Consider the following 17,569-nt stretch of genomic DNA (forward strand, 5'->3'; position numbering starts at 1 on the left):
TCTATGTATAATATTTTATCTATGTATTTGGAATCCAGATATGAATATGTAATTTTTCATTTTGTAAATGTTCTGGTTTGTTTGGGCTAGCAAAAAAAAATGAGGCATAGAAAAAACAGTATGGCCTGGCCCAATATAAATTCGTGTGGGTTAACCGAAATAGTTTTGTGTGGGCTCATCTAAAATAGCCCAAAGATAAAAAGAATTTGGGCTGGCCCAAAAACATTGTGTGGGCTCAGCCTAACCAAGTTAGATTGGGCCAAAACCATTCATGCAATTGAGAAATGGGCTGAACCAAACAAGGGCCATGCCAAAAATCAGCATCAATAGTGGGCTTGGCCCATTATAAGCCTGCCTACTACGTGGGTTGGTGTAATAAGAGCGACGTAAAAGCAGTTGCCATAAAACTTTATGATATCAAAACCAATGTCATAGATTTATGACTTGAACATATAAACGACACAAAACATGGTTTAAGGCGCATGGGTGATATTAGCTATTTCATCATGCAGAGTGTCACAAGTGCATATGTGACATAAATTCCATATATTATGACAAAGATTAATGGTCATAAAACCTCACATCTCTTGTAGTGCAGATGTGATGTTCATGAGGAGTACTTGCTAGAATAGACAGGTGACACGACACAAACACAAGGAAATGAGAGTCTAGATGTGGAGAATGAGGATACCAAGAATACCATTCACAGTATTGTAAAATGCTTTGGTTGGTACAAGAGGGGGATAATTATGTTGATGGATGACATCATTACATGAGCCCTATATCATTGTAAAATGCTATCGTTCTATTTACGTGGACCATGTAACCACGATGGATGCAAAACTTAGAAAAACTAATTTCCCCTTTCTAAAATGGCCATTTACATGTTAATCAGTGAACAAAATAATTATTTAGGAACAAATTTATAATCAGTCCCTCAGACCCTTAGGGACATTACATGTATTTCTTACACAACCTACAGTTTCACGGCTATTATAACCAAATGACTTTTAACTTTTCCCGCAGCTCTCAGATAACAATGGCTTTTCCACACCTCACAATCCAACTAAACAGGACAATCTGTCATCATGGTCTGGTGAGGTTTTAGTGAGATTCCTCGATCCATTCTTGCAAAAAGTCTCAGTCGCCACAACAAGGAAGGAAAGAAAAAGGAAAGCAAAATTAGGACCGAATCGCTTGCAAGAGAAGAACTTGTAATTTCCTAACTTTCTTGTGCTTATGGCATGTAATCGAAGTATGTTTAACTAAGAAATTATGGCATTTTCCATCGAGTATCTCTTTATACTATCTTTCTAAAAGTATGTTTAACCAAGAAATTATTATGTCTCTAGTAAGATATATCGGCACTTCTTTTCTATGGCAAACAACTTTTCTAACCACCAAGTATGTCACATTCAAACAATTCACGGTTCTTTGAAATCAAGATTCACAGGTTATATGGCAAACAGGTGCTATTGACAAGCTAACAGCTTCATCGACATTTCATCAAACACCTTCAATGCATGGTCCAGGGCCCTCACCTACTTGGGCATCGGGGGCAGCAGCGGTGTCGTGGGTGGGTGCATGGAGGGGCGTAGGGCCGGCGGAGGGGGCGCGGGGCCGGTGGCGGGAGGCTAGGCTAGCGCAGGGATCACATGGCCAGTGGCGGCGGGGGCCGGTGGAGGGCACGGTGGGGCTGGGGGCGGAGGAGCAGGCGGTGTGAGGCGAGGCTGGGAGGAACCAAGGGTTCTGCTTCTAACACTTCTGATGGTGAAGGTGCTGGCGGTTCTGCATCACCGGTTCTCCTTCTTTCAGGCGGGTGGATAGGGATCCCCTCCAAGATTAGGGCATCCTGCCTATCAACAGCTAGTGTCCTCCGCCTGGCCCTAGTGAACAGATAGGCCTCACCCAGCTGATGGACATGCCGATCCTCAGTCTCCTTTAGAGCTTCCTCCATGGTAGCCTCCTAGCTCTTAGCAGCTGCAGCACTGGCATGCGCTTCTACGAGCTGCACCTGGAGCATCCGGTTGAAGATCTCGGCTTCATCGATGCGCCGAAGGCACGCCCTCAGCTCCAAGGCTTGACGGTCGTACTGCTCATCTAGAGCGAGCAGGTACGTGGTCAAGTGCACCACGGTGGGACTGTCCTCTTGCGCATCCCGCCCTTGTAAAGCCTCCATGTGAGCCCTCCATGCCCGCCGATTCTTGTCCAAAGGAGGAAAGAACCGCATGGGGGTACGAGCAATGGGCTCCTCATAGATCTAGTAGAGGTACCGCAAGGCTTTGCAGGCCACAACCTGGTTGGTGTTGACGAAGCGAAACCCGGTTGCGGTCACACTCTAGGCTTCAGTGAGGTCAGTGAACTCTTCACTCTTCCCGATGTAGATGGTAACCTCGCACCGCTCGGTGCCATGCTCCTCATACTCACGGCCCTCATACTCGGGATGATCTTTGACTCCGAGCTTTTGCAGGGTGGCATGCAGGACTCTGGGAAAACCCTCAACGTTCAGGCAGTAACTACTAACCCAGGCTCCTACCATTTCTGGCGGTGGTTGCGAGGAAGGCTAAGCGAAAAGCTGGCTCAAAGGAAAAGCTAAGCGAGCTAAAGTGCACAGAGTGGTGATACCAATAGCTAAGTCAGGCTCTGCTTATAAAGGTAGAGCGCTCAGTGGTCCTGGCATGGTCCACCAGGGTTCCGCGCGGGATCACTATGATGAATCGACCAAATTCCGCGTGTTCGAGACAAGCGACGTGCGATGTCATTACTGACTAGTACGACTGCAGAGCAAGGGTCCGACAAAGAGCGTAGAAAAGGGGTACGGGGAGACATGGGTAACGACAGGTGTGAACCACGGGCGAACGCGAAACACTAAGCCACAGTGCAGACCTAACTCCGGAACAGGAACGAGGTAGTCGTGCATAATACGACACGCGTGACACCTATGGCGGGCGTATCAACAAATACTATGGTACTACAATGCACAAACAGGATATGCATGAATGCACGTCCTATATGTCCTTCCACTGTTGCCAACATATAGGGCAACCGTTCTCAGATTGTTGGCACATCGTTCTCTCTCTGTAACTAGTCGATACTATCGGACTATGCTTGAGTCAGTGTACCTGCAGAAAACTTGATTAAGCCTACCTAAGTCAGTAGTGCCATCTATCCTACATACATAACCATAGTAATAGGGCTACTTATATAACTTCGCAGTTGAATGCCCTAGCCTTTTGGAAAGAATTTGTTGTCAAATTTTAGTTTAGAAAAGGTTTTTGAAGCCTTATTTCCTCATTTGCGCTCCGATACCACCTGTGGCAGAACCGCCTAATCTAATGCCTCCTAGGAGTGCTCGTCTTCCATTAGACACTAAGCACCCAAAGGAGAACACTGAATTACTCGGTTCTGTCGAGCACACCCCAGGGGAGAACCCAAAAATCCATATTTTTGCCATCAGGATCACAAATGAGAGAATAAAGCTTACATCATTCTGAACCATTTCTTACATCACTTTTAATACAACATCAGAGTATAATATTTATTAATATAACAGCGGAATGAGATCATATTATCAGAGTTATAAACATTTTAATTGAACAACGGAATATAAACATATGAACAGAGTTACAGCGGAAATAAACATCTATTAATGACATGATGAAGTATTGATATAGACACTACGACAATAGATTATGAAATTTTCATTTATAAAAGTATTTGGTGAGAGTTATAAATAACAACTACGATCGCAGCGTAAAGGAAATCCTCTCTGAGCCCACCAGGAGGAATCCACACACAAGGGTCAGCTCTAGCATCCACCTGTCACCTGCAATAGGGGGAATAAAACCCTGAGTACTCAATTGTACTCAGCAAGACTTACCCGACAGGAGAAAAGAAAAGACTCCAAGGGTATGCAAGGCTATCTGGCTTGTGGGTTTATTGCATTTGCAGGAAGCATTACTAAGCGTGCGTCCTTATATTCGATTTTTATTAATAGCCGTATTGGTTCATTAACTAACCATTCTATGTAAGCACCTGTGCTACTTTCAAGCAGGTGGTAAGCAATCAGATTTCCATTTTTCATCTTTCATCTTCGGTTCTTACTACGATGCTAGGCATGAAACAAGCCGTACCGGATTGCCAGGCGATTCGCGAATCAATGCCCCCAGCTGGGTACCCCGAAAACACACGCCCCGCTTGTACCCAAGGCACAAGCAGGACCAACCCATCACTCTCATGTCCCAGGTATCTAGGTTCCTGTCCAAACTGGGACTCCAAGCCCCCACCCCTGAGTCCCGGACTCCACCAAAATAAAACCCTAACAGTCGGTCCGGAAAGAGCCGAATCCACGATAAGAGAGCAACAAGTCTTCCAAGCGCCCATACCCAAGTATGTACTCGGGATAATAAATCTATGACTTGCCTCGATGGCTTATGCAATGATCGGTCCTTAACCGACACAGACAGGGAAAACAGTGTAACCAAGCCATGCCCCGCGTCCACGGCGACACAACCTCTTACACCCATCAATACCCAAACCATATCCCTGCCCGGTCACCAGTTTACCTTTCCACAATTGATATTTTCCAAGTGATAATAATACAGTAATATATTTCCTATCTCTCGCGAGTGACAGACAATCACTCGACTTCTACCGGAGTCCTGTAGCATAGCAATCTACACGATCCTGTCATACTAGTAAGACTCATAGGATAAAGATAGGTATATGCAAGTGGGTTTCAATCAACTCCTTAAAACTTAATGCACAAATATAATTTAAACTGCAGAAAGTAGGGGTTATGCACCGGGGCTTGCCTGGATAAGAGATATTAAAAAGTTAGTATCAGCATCTTCAGATCATCCACATCATCTGAATAGAAAGCCCATTGCATCATCTCCTGAAGAGAATACCATTACACCATCTTCGGATTCCTAATCATCCTTCGATCGATCCGTTGATCCATCATCGTACCTATATGCATGCGATGCAATGCAAAGATGTAATTAATCAACTGCAATCGTGACCCGTAAAATACGGCGTACGCCTCTCGAGTTAACGGGCTAGTTCTAATGATGACCGTACTTAGGCTACATATACATGTTGTCGGATAAGGCGTTATTTCCCAACAATTCTTTTAGTTATATAAACCAAGGTGTTTCTTTATTTTATTCTATCTATTTAATCTTTATTCGGAATAGGGCATCATTATCTATTTAGCAAACTAATTATTCTGGAGCTACCAAAAATTACAGCGGGTACCTAATATCGTTAGGAGCCTACTGTACAAATTTTAGATTCAACAATATTATCAATTTATCATGGGAATTCCTACAAGTTTATATTTTTCAATATTAAGTGCCTTAAGTTAATTATATAGCTTCCAAGAATAATATCACCCTATGTGAACAAACTGGACTCACAAGTAGATCATGATTTTAGGAGCCTATTAAAATTGGTTTGGCATTTTTATGATTTTCTATATTTTATTATCAATTTCCAAGTATTTAGATACTTGCTGAAATTACGAAACACCGAAACAGTTAAAGGGTCCTTGGGCACAAAGCGGCCTAGGCGGGGGGGGGGGGGGGCGCGGCCAGTGGCCCAAGCGGTAGGGCAACAGCGCGGGCGGCCCAGCCAGGCGGCAGTGACACCCAACCGGCCCAGGTGCAAGTGGACCCAAGGCCAGCCCAAGCGCACAGCAGCGGGCAGCCCACAGGCGCGCACTGTAGGCCAGCCCAGCATAGGCGAGAGCGGCCCTAGCGGGCAGGTGGCGCGGCACAAATGTGAAACGGTCCCTGAACTTTCCTTAAATTATGACAAGGTCCAACTACTATTTAGTACACCCACTGACAAGTTCATTTACCCTCCTGGCGTCCACCTAAATCATGTTTTCTCACCTTCTTTCTCCCCAATTGCAGAGCACGGAGCAGAGCCACCGGCCGGTGGTGAAATCTGGCCGCGTGCTTGTTGACGGCGATGGGGAGGCAGCCTCATGGCTTGCCCGAGGCTGGGCGCACCCGCTAGAGGAGGCGGCTCGGCCTGAGCTAGAGCGTGGAGCTCCGGCCATGGCGAGGACGGCGGACGGCGCAGAGGATGGCGGCGGCGGCTTCGGTGCAGACGGCATGGGAGGGGCGGCAACATGGCGGGGACTCGGGCGCACAGCGCCACTGGTTGCTGCTCCAGCGCGGCCACAGAGGCACGTGCACGCGTGGGGAAGCCGAGCGATGGGGTGGCGTGGGGAGACTCGTGGGGCAGCAGGGAGCACCGACGCTGGAGCTCAGGCGGCAGTGGGCCGGACACGGCGGGGCACTGTGGCTTGATGCGCCGAGGAACCGCAGGTCCAGCATGGGACTGGGGCATGCGCGTGCATGCGAAGACCGGAGATGAACGACAGAAAGTGGTGGGCTGTGCGGCAGTGGCCGATACGGCGTCGAGGTGCAGCAGGCTCAGCGCGAGGTAAGGCGGTGCCGAGCTCGGTGCGTGCCGCGGAGAGGGAAAAAGGAGGGCAGCGCGGGGAGGTGTGCCATGGTGACGCAGGGAGGGTCAGCTCCAGCGCGGGTCTTGCGCGCTCGCGCTCACGTGGTGGCAGCAGAAATGGCCACGACGGGCGCAACGGTGGTGGGAGGCCGGCAGGGGGGGCTCCATGCAGCAGGCGGCCGGCTCGGATGAGCAGCGCGCGCGGCGGAGGCAGGGCAACGGTGGGCGCGGATGGCCACGTGGTGGTGTGGTAGCCGTGGAGTAGAGCGGTGGTTCTAGCGCGGGGAAGGTCGACACCGGCGCGGACAGCTCTGGCGGGGATGCCGTGGGGGGAGGAAAACCGGAAGAGAGAGCAGAGTGAGAAGGACGAGCAGGACTTGGAGGGTTCCCCATGGCAACCGAGAAGAAAAAGGAGGGGGAGGTAGGACTGATTCGGCCTAACCTGACCCAGCGTGGATGGCAGGACATGTCGATTGGCAACGACAATATCGAGACCGCAGAGACGAGCAAGACAAGACCAAGACAGCAGAAACATGAGTGACCCGGCCAACATCATTTAAGGCGATCATCAAAGAAAGGACGGGGAGGATTTGGCCTGGCCGAAGGTGGCCGGCAAAGCGTGTCGGTTGGCATGGACAGCTCCAAAGAGGTGTGCCTGCGCGCGGTCAACTGCAACAGCGACACAGCCGGCAACACGACAACGTCGAGAACAGACAAGGTAGACGGGTCGAGTAGCAAGGACGAGTTCCAGTACATTACGAAGGGACTTCGGGATATTTTTGAGATAACGCCGCAGCGTCAAACCAACCTACGAACTACACCAAACCAAGGTACTTGCCCAGAACCATCAAGCTATACAAAAACATGGATAATTTGTTTTATCATTTTATGTGAGTTTTAAAACTTTAAAACACGAGAGCTTGGTTAATTAATTTCTTTTAGACCTTAGTTAAGGTGTTAAGCGAGCTCGTAACACCAGAGGTGTTATAGTTTGCCGAGTGTCCCCGATCTGACACTCGACAAACCTCCAGCTGAGGGGCACTCAGCTAACTTAGTTTTTTTATTTTCCTTCTTTTCCATAGTGTGTTTTTCTAAAATTGTTCCGATGTACTTTGAAAATACCTTGTAAAATTCACTCAACAATATATATTTGCTTTTTCTATGAATATTATTCCATTATTTCATGTAGTTCTTACCGAATCCTTCTCAACGTTACGATTCTTCTTCTGAGATGCTTCGGTTTGTAAACATCCTACATGATAAATTAGTGTGAAACCTTCTCAATTCTTTACCACAAGCGTCCAAGTATGATATCATGAGATCTTAATAAATCTCATAGTTTTTAGACTTCAGTTTGCTTTTTTAGAAATTAAAAACCATTCGGCCACACGTTCGTGGTCGTGTTTTCTGAATAAGATGTTCGAAATTTCTTTTCATTTCCTAAGTAAGGCCTCATACTAGGACTCAAGAACATGAATATCATTTTTCTACTCATTTTATTCTATTATTTAAATCACTTGCGGTTCAAATTTGGACTTATACCAAAAAAAATCCTTGAAATGCAATAAATTAAATAAAATTAGCAAATAGATTCAGAAATATACCAAATCTTAACATGGAGTACCACATGCTGTATGTATAGAGTAGAAAAAGTTTCAAGCTCAGAAGAGAAAAAAAACTTATTATTTTATACAGTTATATCTCAAATTCAATTTATATCAATTAAAATTCTATAATTGCACTTAATAAATTAAAATTATCAAATAGGATCCAAAAAATTACCAAAATTACACATGAATTCAATCTATGTTCTCTATTGTCTTATACAAAAAATTTTGAAGTCAAACCCCATTTCGACCGTCACTTTGACTCCAAATCTTACCGAATCCTTCTCAACGCTACGATTCTTCTTCTGAGATGCTTCGGTTTGTAAACATCAGTACATGACAGATTATGCGAAACATTCTCAAGTTTTTACCATAGCCTCCACGTATGATATCATGAGATCTTGACAAATCTCATGATTTCCAGACTTCGTTTGCTTTTTTTAGAATTTAAAAACCATTCGGCCACTACTTTCGTGGTCGTGTTTCCTGAGCAAGATGTTCGAAATTTCTTTTTCATTTCTCGGGTAAGGCCTCACACTGGACTGAATAACATGAATATTCATTTTCCTACTCATTTTATTCTATTATTTGAATCACTTGAAGTTCCAAATTGACTTATACCAAAAAATTCTTGAAATGTAATAAATTAATTAAATATAGCAAACAGATCCAGAAATATACCAAATCTTAACACGGAGTACCACATGTTGTATGTAGAGAGTAAAAAAAGTTTCAAGGTCTGAAGAGAAAAAAAACTTATTTATTTGCCGAGTGCAAAAAAACACTCGACAAACTTGTTTCTTTGTAAGTGCTGAAAAAAACACTCGGCAAACTTATTTCTTTGCCGAGTGCCACTAACGGATACTCAGCAAACTCCTAACGGCCGACACAGTAACTAACGGACGTCCACGTGGCGGTTTTTTGCCGAGTATCTATGTTTTGCCGAGTGTTTTTTCTTAGTTTACCGAGTATTTTTTTAGCACTCGGCAAAGAGTTTGTTTCCCGAGTGTTATTATTTTGCGGAGTATTTTTTTTACAGCACTCGATAAAGAGCTTGTTTGCCGAGTGCCCGATATAATGCACTTGACAAACATTTTTTTACTCAGCAAATACGTTGTTTCCAGTAGTGTTGGGAACAAAGAGAGCTGAATTAGATACTATAAGAGGCACGGCATAATAGTCATTTTGCATGCAATGGCATGAACACGCTGGAGGGGTGAGGTGGCTTGCCACATCATTGAAAGTGTCAAATATGTAGCAATGTTTGCTATTCATATGGCAATTTTAAGAAGCAAAACTAAAATTGGCAGGTGAAAGAGTACTAGACAAATAGTTAAATATCCTGTTAAAGAGGAGAGGTGAAAGTTTATCCAACAACCATGTGTTTTATATAGTTTCAATACATGAATTTTTTTACACAATAGAATTAAGATCCAACAGCCTCCACTCTCTTTCTACCTCCAGCATCCGGCCTTCTTCTATCTCCAGACAATCACAAATCACAAGATCACAGATCCACATATCATATGAAACAATTTTTTCTATAAAAGAACAAATCACGGATGGCAGAGGAGGAGGAGGAGAGACCTGTCCAGTCAGTAGACGCGTGCGTGCTTCATCCAGCCAGCAAACGCATGCATGCTTCGTCCAGCTAGCGGCACGGTGCGGGCATGCAGACGCGTGCGTGCATTGCGGAGCAGGTGGATCGGAGCAGCAGAACCGATGGAGACAGAGAGAAAAAATTCGTGTTTTTTTTTACTAAATACACATGTGTGTTGTATAGCATTTCTGTTTTTTTTAGAAAGTAACCGACATCATTAATTCATCATTAACATTTCCACCACCTCAAAATAAAAGTCTTTACCCAAGCTATCCATTTAGGTGAACAGCCTTTCATACAAAATGTCTGCATAAAAAGCTTTTCCAATCCGGAATTTAATTTGCTATAAGAAGCCCGATATGATGCATGCAATTAAATTATCAATGACAACACCGGAAAAATAAATCAAACGATAATAAAAACTAGTTCTGAATTCTGTTCCAAACTCTCAATCAAGGAAATAATTAACTAGAGGACCCAGCGCGCTGACATCAATCAGGAATAAAATGTCTACCGTATCTATTAAACCCCTAAATAATCAGCCACTGAACCTCGGAAATCAACCAGTCCGCAGATGATATCACCCACCAGTAAACGACAAGCGCAGCAAACAGCAGTGATGATCAGGTAGTGAAGAAGCCGAATGCTGCTGCGCCAGTTATATATTGCCGCATCACTCGCCGGTGGTCGTCGCCGGCCGCCACGCCGTCACCGAGAACATCGGGGTCATGTTGGCGTAGATGATGAAGCAGGTGTTGTCCTGGGCTACCCAGTACCTGAGCGTGCCGTGGAGCGACAGCTGGAGCAGCCAGCAGCCCCGGGTCTGCGAACGCGTCGAAGCGCCTCACCTGCAGATGCATGGGCCGGAACCCAGCCATGCCCGTCCTCTGCGCCCACCCCATGACGAATCTCGTGACGCTCCCGCCGCGAGGAGCCATCCCGGGCGACGATGTCCATGATCTCCTGCCGGAGAAGCATCCGCTCCACGGCCGCGCGGTCCGCCGACTCGCGCGGCGCGCCGCCGGCCTCCAGGTCGTTGAACAGAGCCGCGTAGTAGTCGAAGGCGTTGCGGACGCGGTCCCCGAGGCTGGCGCCGTTGTGGTAGGCCTCCTGCTCCGTCAGCACCATCAACTTCGGAGACAGGTCGCAGAGGACGCGAAGGAGCGCGTCCGCCATGATTATCTGATGCTTCGGCTGCTTATTCCCCTTCCCTTTCTTGCCATGATGCTGATGATCGGCGACGGCTGGTAGGTCAATGTTGGTCACGTCGGCGATCAGGCGGTGGAGCTGCAGGGTGGATGTGATCGCCAAGGCCTCACCGCCATGCACGCCGAAGGACGCCACATCGTGAGGGGAGAGCCGGTCGATGTGAGACCGCACTGGGTTGAAGCCTTGAAGGTGAAGGTGATGTGCAGGCGCGCGGCCTCGCGGTGGAGCAGCCAAGCGGTGCAGGAGAGTAACCCTTCCTCCTCGCTGACGACGGTTAGGCGCAGGGAGGAGGGCTTGCCCTCCGGACGCACGGCGAAGAGGTGGAGAAGCTCGAGCCACTGGTTTGGGCTGGCGCCGCCAAGGTCGACGACGTGCACGTGCTCCTCGCCCTCCATCGCCGTGACGATCGCGTGGTTGGCGACCGACGCGGCGACGCGGAGGAGCGGGCATAGCGCGTCGAAGCAGAGGCGGGTGGCGCCGGTGTAACCGATTGCCGCGGGCTGCGATGGGAAGTCGAGCTGCAGTAGCCCACCGTACAGGCCCGGCAGCATCTGCTGCAGCGCGTGCCGTCCGAGCGCCTCGGCGAAGGCGAACGCCACGCGCTGCAAGGGGTCGCCGTCGGCGGACGCGAGGGTCGACATGATCACCAGGCCGGTGTTCGCCGCCAGGACGTCCCCCGTGGCCAGTGCGGTGACGCAGTGCTGCATCACCTCTTTGATGAGGAGGATGCGGCTGCTGTCAAGTTGCTGGAATGCCGGAAGGATCACCGTTGGCGCAGCAACTGCGCCCCACTGCATGGCTGCTTGTTGCATCATGTGGGCTGCCGACGCCGACCGACGCCGACGACGACCCCACATCCTGGACGCCGCTTGTCCCCCCGAGGACGCCGTTGTTGTCGTCACTGCCAGAGACATCATTCGTCGGCGTTTGGTGATGATGAGGAGCTGCGGTCTCCAGGATCGGCAGAGAGACCTCCTCCACCTCATTCTTGAGCATAGCTTTATCGTCCAGATTAGACATGACCGCAAAGGGTTTCTGCTCCACTGGCGTCAGTGGAGAGACCTCCTCCTTGATCACAGGCTTGCCCTTGCTATTTGAATTCTCCAAAGACATGGCTGCAAACAAGAAATTGAAGATACTTCAAATAAACGATGTAGACGACATCCATCACATAAATCAATACAAAAAAAATCGAATGCTTTAGTTAGATCCCGTCTTTAGTAAACCACAACAAAATGTGCCATGCTATGGAAATAATTCAGATTTGTAAGAATAGAAATTTGTTAGATAATCTACTGCTTTCCTTATGTGAACACACAACAAGGCAAGGCGATGCGTCGAAAAGGCTCTCTACTGTTACTGTAGCCATTGTAGGCAGCGTCATGCCTGTCGGACTGTAGCCACATGCAAGAGCAGACGCCATAATCAGTCCTGCTGTGTTATCTAGTAACTGTAGCAGCATGACAGCTATACTAAGACTAGAGAGGATAGAGTTGTATAAATAGTTTGTCACTACAACTCAGTAAAGAGAGTTCAGATTTGTCATCTCCTATATAGGGTTCTGGCCAACGCTAGTGTCTCTGTCGTATGTGTATGCTCTTTCTTCCTCTTCTTCTACCGTCTGACCATAGTGTGTGGTCGAACAACGCCTGTCGTGCTCGGCCATGGTCCGCAAGACTGGTGAGTGGTCGACTCACCTAAGCCGGTGATCATGTGGGCTAACAAGTGGTATCAGAGCCATACAAGCGTCGTCGCCGGACTAACCGCTGACGATGACGAACGATTCGGAGATAGGCAACAGCAGTGGCTGCTCAACCACGATAGGAGGTCGTTGTTCACACGGTGCAGGAGGTCAGCGGTACCAGTTGGCCGACGCTGACTCGCACCAACTATGAAGAGTGGTCGGTGACCATGAAAGTCAAGCTCAGAGCCCGACGGCTCTGGAATGCTGTTGACAAGGGCACCGACAATGAAGAAGATGACATGTCAGCGTTGGAGGCTATCCTCGCTGCTGTACCGGCGGAGTACAAAGAGCCGTTGGGGGCGAAGAGCTCTGCTAAGATGGCGTGGGAGGCTATTGTGGCGATGCGCGTCGGTTCCGACCGCGCAAAAAAGACGACGGCCCAGCTTCTGAAAGCAGGAGTACGCCAACCTCAAGTTCAAGGATGTTGAAATGGTGGAGGACTTCTTCGTCCGCCTACAGACGCTCATCAGCAAGCTCAAGAGCCATGGCGTCACCATCGATGAAGAGGAGGCGGTCTCCAAGTACCTCCACTCCGTGCCGACAAAGTACATCCAGATCGCTCTCTCCATAGAGACGATACTGGACTTGTCCACCCTCACCATTAAGGATGTGACAGACTGTCTGCAAACGGTGGACGAGTGCCTAGAGTAGGCGACAGCAACGAAGGACAGCGGCAAACTACTGCTGACAGAGGAGGAGTGGGCTGCTCGGAGGAACTCCGGGGTAGCCTCCTCTAGTCACGGTAGCGATGGCAAGTGCCGTGGCAAGGCTTCTTCAGAGAAGAAGAAGCAGGTCGACCCCAACGCCTGCCAGCGCTGCGGGAAGACGGGCCATTGGGCATGGGAGCATCCAAATAGCAAGCATGAGAAGAAGGCTGAGACTCATCTGGCGTAAGCTAATGATGATGATGAGGTCACTATCCTGATGGTAATGTTCTGTCCACTGCACGATGTCGAGGCCGAGGAAAAGGAAGAGGTGACGATGGTGGAAGGACCTGGGAAGGCCCTTGAAGGCTGTCAACCTCGATGAACCGCGTGCCCAAGTCCACCTCGGACGTGTGGGCGCCGACCAAAAACAGCGGTGGTATCTAGACTCTGGTGCCAACAACCACATGACGGGCTCCAAGGCAGCCTTCTCCGATCTCGATGACGATGTTACCGGTACGGTGAAGTTTGGGGACAGCTCAAGGGTGGCAATCCAAGGACGTGGCACCATCATCTTCAGGTGCCAGAACGGAGAGCACCGTGCGCTAACGGATGTATATTACATCTCATAGCTGCGTTCGAGCATCATCAGCATTGGGCAGCTGGATGAGCGTGGTAGCAAGGTACTGATCAAGGACGGAGTCCTTAGGATCAGGGACCAGGAGTCGCGACTTCTTGCCAAGGTGAAGAGGTCCCTAAACCGGTTATACCTGCTCGACCTAAAGGTAGAGCAGCCGATGTGCCTAGTGGCAAGGCACACCGAGGAACCGTGGTTGTGGCATGCCTGGTTCGGACATCTCAGCTTCGACGCTCTTGATCGGCTGGAGAAGATGGTCCGAGGGCTACACCACATCAAGCACGGAGGCGAGCTGTGTGGCAACTGTCTGGCTGGGAAGCAGAGGAGGCTACCGTTCCCAAAGGTGGCCAAGTATCGCGCGAAGGACGCTCTCGAGCTCATCCATGGCGACCTCTGCGAGCCGATCACGCCAGCTACAAATGGTGGTCAGCGGTACTTCCTCCTACTCGTGGATGATTGCAGTCGCTACATGTGGTTGCAACTCCTAACGAGCAAGGATGAAGCAACGGCGGCGATCAAGAAGTTCAAGATGCGCGCGGAGGCCGAGAGCGGCAAGAAGCTCTGTGTGCTGAGGACTGATCACGGCTGGCCAATTCACTTCGGTGGAGTTCATTGCGTACTGCATAGATGAGGGTGTGGTGTGCAACACCACACCACGCCGTACTCATCATAGCAGAATGGCATGGTGGAGCGATGGAACCAGACGGTAGTTGGCATGGCTCGATCCATGATGAAGCAAGGCATGCTGGCAAGGTTCTAGGGTGAGGCGGTGACCACGCAGGTGGTCATCCTCAATCGCTGCTTCGACCAAGGCCCTGACGGGCAAGGACGTCAGTTCAAAGCTTGGTATGGGTGCAAGCTGAGCTGTGTCCTTCCTCTGGAACATTCGGCTGCATCGGCCACGTCAGGAAGATGAAGCCGATCCTCACCAAGTTGGAGGACAGGAGCACAACGATGGTGTTCCTAGGCTACGTGAAGAGTACCAAGGCATACCGGCTCTACGACCCACACGGAGACAAGGTACTTGTCTCGTGCGATGTCGTGTTCGACGAGAAGGCGGCTTAGGATTAGAATAGTCCAAGCATGGGGGAAGCTAGCGGCTTCACCAGCACCTTCGTCGTCGAGCACTTGGTCATCCATGGTGGTGGAGAGACTGGAGAAGAGGTGTCGAGCACTTTGAGAGGGGTGCCGAGCATTCCAGCAACAGAGCTGAGCACTCCTTGGGCAGTGCCGAGCACTTCGGGAGGGACGTCAAGCACTCCTGGAGGGATGCCGGGCATGCTAGGAGTAGTGCCAGGAGGTTCTGTAGTGGTGGCTACCACTCCAGGATGGGTGCCAAGCACTCCCATAGCGAAGCCAAGAGGTCTTGCAGTGGTGCCGACCACTCCAAGACTGAGGTTGAGCACTCCTACAGTGGTGTCGAGCACTGCAGGAGTAGTGGCAAGCTGTCCAGAAGTAGTGCCGAGCACTACAACTAGGGTGCTGAGCACTCTAGGTGTTATGCCGAGCACTCCGGCGGAACAGGGAACTCCATCGATGTCGATCGAGTTCGCCTCACCTCCAAGTGACATCACTGAGTTCGTGGATGCCTTCCACAAAGGTGAGAAGGTGCGGTTCCGTAGGCTGGATGACATCGTCTGTGGCATAGGGCCCTTAGGACTGGCTGGTCGGCTGCTCAATGACCAAGAGCTACTGCTCATCAGTGCAGAGGAACCACCCACGTTCACGCTGGCGGAGCACGATGGAAACTAGCAACGGGCGATGCTGGAGGAAATAAAGGCGATCGAGGAAAACAAGACTTGGGAGCTCGTCGATCCACCTCCAGGATGTCGTCCGATCAGCCTAAAGTGGGTGTACAAGGTCAAGCGGGACGAGCTCGACGCTATTGTCAAGCACAAGGTGCGCCTCATCGTCCGAGGCTTTGTTCAGTGCGAGAGCATCAACTTCGAGGAAGTCTTTGTGCCACTAGCGCGCATGGAGTCTGTCCGTTTGCTACTAGCCTTGGCAGCAACAAAGGACTGGCGCGTCCATCACTTGGACGTTAAATCGGCCTTCCTCAATGGTGAACTAGCGGAGATGGTCTTCATCAGGCAACCTCCAGGTTTTGCCGTCAAGAGAGAGGAGCACAGGGTGCTCCGACTGCGCAAAGCGCTCTAGGGCTACGGCAGGCCCCACGAGCGTGGAACGCCAAGCTTGACGCTACGCTGGGCGAGCTTGGGTTCACGAGGTGCACAACTGAGCACGCGCTCTACATGCGGTCACGGGGGAAGGAGGAGCTCATCGTCGGCATGTATGTGGACAACTTGATCATCACCAGCGCGCGTACAGAGGACATCAATAGCTTCAAGCGCGAGATGGCGGCTCGTTTTCGAATGAGCGATCTCGGCGCACTCTCCTACTACCTCGGCATCGAGGTGAGACATGGGAAAGAGGAACTCACGGTCGGTCAGAGCGAGTATGCCTCAAAGCTGTTGGAGCATAGTGGCATGGCTGAGTGCAAGCCATGCGTGACTCCGATGGAGGAGCGGCTGAAGCTGACGAAGGCTGGCACCGCGGCGAAGGTAGATGCAACACTCTACTAGAGCATCATCAGTGGTATGCGCTACCTAGTCCACATGAAGCTGGATATTGTGTTTGCCTTGGGCTACATCAGTCGCTTCATGGACGATCCCAGAGAGGATCACTGGGCTACGGTGAAGCGGCTACTGCGCTACGTCAAGGGGACGGTGGATTAGGGGATCATCTTCTCTAAGACCGGCGGGAGTAGGCTGCAGCTCACTGTGTTCAGCGATGCAGACATGGCGGGGGACATCAACGCACGACAAAGCACCTCTAACGTGCTCATCTTCCTCGGGTCAGCTCCAATTTTATGGCTGTCGCTGAAACAGAAGGTGGTGGCGCTGTCTACGTGCGAGGCAGAGTACGTCGCGACGACCACAGTGGCGTGCCAAGTTGTGTGGCTACGCCGGCTGCTGGGCGAGCTGATCGGTGTGGAAGCTCACCCACCAGTACTGATGGTGGATAACCAGCCCGCCATCGCCCTCGCGAAGAATCCAGTTCTGCACGACCGAAGCAAACACATCGACGTGAAGTTTCACTTCCTCAGGGACTTTGTCGATGGAGGGTAGATCATCATCGAGTTCGTCGAAACTAGTCGGTAACTCGCGGACGTCCTCACCAAGCCGCTCGGACGTCTTTGACTCACGGAGCTGAAGGAGATGATCAGCATGGAGGGGGTACAAGGGATAGCAGTAGGATTAGGGGAAGAATTGTTAGATAATCTACTGCTTCCTTGTGTGAACACACAACAAGGGAAGGCGGCACCGAAAAGGCTCCCCTGCTGTGGTACTGTAGCCGCTGTAGAGGCAGGCATCAAACGGCTCACTTGCCGGACTGTAGCCACATGCAGGTGCAGGCGCCAGAGTCAGCCCTGTTGTGTTATCTAGTAACGGTAGCAGAATGACAGTTGTACTAGGACTAGATAGGATAGAGTTGTATAAATAGTTTGACACTGCAACTCAGTAAAGAGAGTTCAGATTTGGCATCTCCTATACAGGGCTCCGGCCAACGCTGGTGTCTCTGCCGTGTGTGTATGCTCTGTTCTCCCTCTTCTTCTACCTCTGACCATAGTGTGTGGTCGGACAGCGCCTG

The 17,569-nt window shown here is 49.9% G+C and overlaps 2 protein-coding genes across 2 annotated transcripts; both read right to left on the reverse strand.

Annotated features, from left to right (window-relative positions):
- Positions 1-10,357: 10,357 nt before the first annotated feature.
- Positions 10,358-10,860, reverse strand: LOC136510755 (scarecrow-like protein 3). Its single transcript, XM_066505103.1, has 2 exons — positions 10,555-10,860; positions 10,358-10,507 (listed from the first exon to the last, which is right to left on the reverse strand). The coding sequence occupies exons 1-2, from the start codon at positions 10,858-10,860 to the stop codon at positions 10,358-10,360; spliced, it is 456 nt and encodes a 151-aa protein (XP_066361200.1).
- Positions 10,861-10,958: 98 nt separating this feature from the next.
- On the reverse strand, positions 10,959-11,600 carry LOC136510756 (scarecrow-like protein 3). Its single transcript, XM_066505104.1, has one exon. The coding sequence runs from the start codon at positions 11,598-11,600 to the stop codon at positions 10,959-10,961; it is 642 nt and encodes a 213-aa protein (XP_066361201.1).
- Between the last annotated feature and the right edge of the window lie 5,969 nt (positions 11,601-17,569).

This window comes from Miscanthus floridulus, chromosome 16, assembly GCF_019320115.1.
Source record: "Miscanthus floridulus cultivar M001 chromosome 16, ASM1932011v1, whole genome shotgun sequence".
In the NCBI taxonomy this organism is placed as follows: Eukaryota; Viridiplantae; Streptophyta; class Magnoliopsida; order Poales; family Poaceae; genus Miscanthus; species Miscanthus floridulus.

Excerpts from the sequence above, each read along its gene's own strand:
- LOC136510755 (XM_066505103.1), bottom strand. The coding sequence starts at position 10,860 with ATGGCGGACGCGCTCCTTCGCGTCCTCTGCGACCTGTCTCCGAAGTTG. Across the intron at positions 10,508-10,554 it reads CAGAGGACGGGCATGGCTGG|ACCCGGGGCTGCTGGCTGCT; the intron begins GTTCCGGCCCAT and ends ACGCGTTCGCAG.
- LOC136510756 (XM_066505104.1), bottom strand. The coding sequence starts at position 11,600 with ATGCAGCACTGCGTCACCGCACTGGCCACGGGGGACGTCCTGGCGGCG.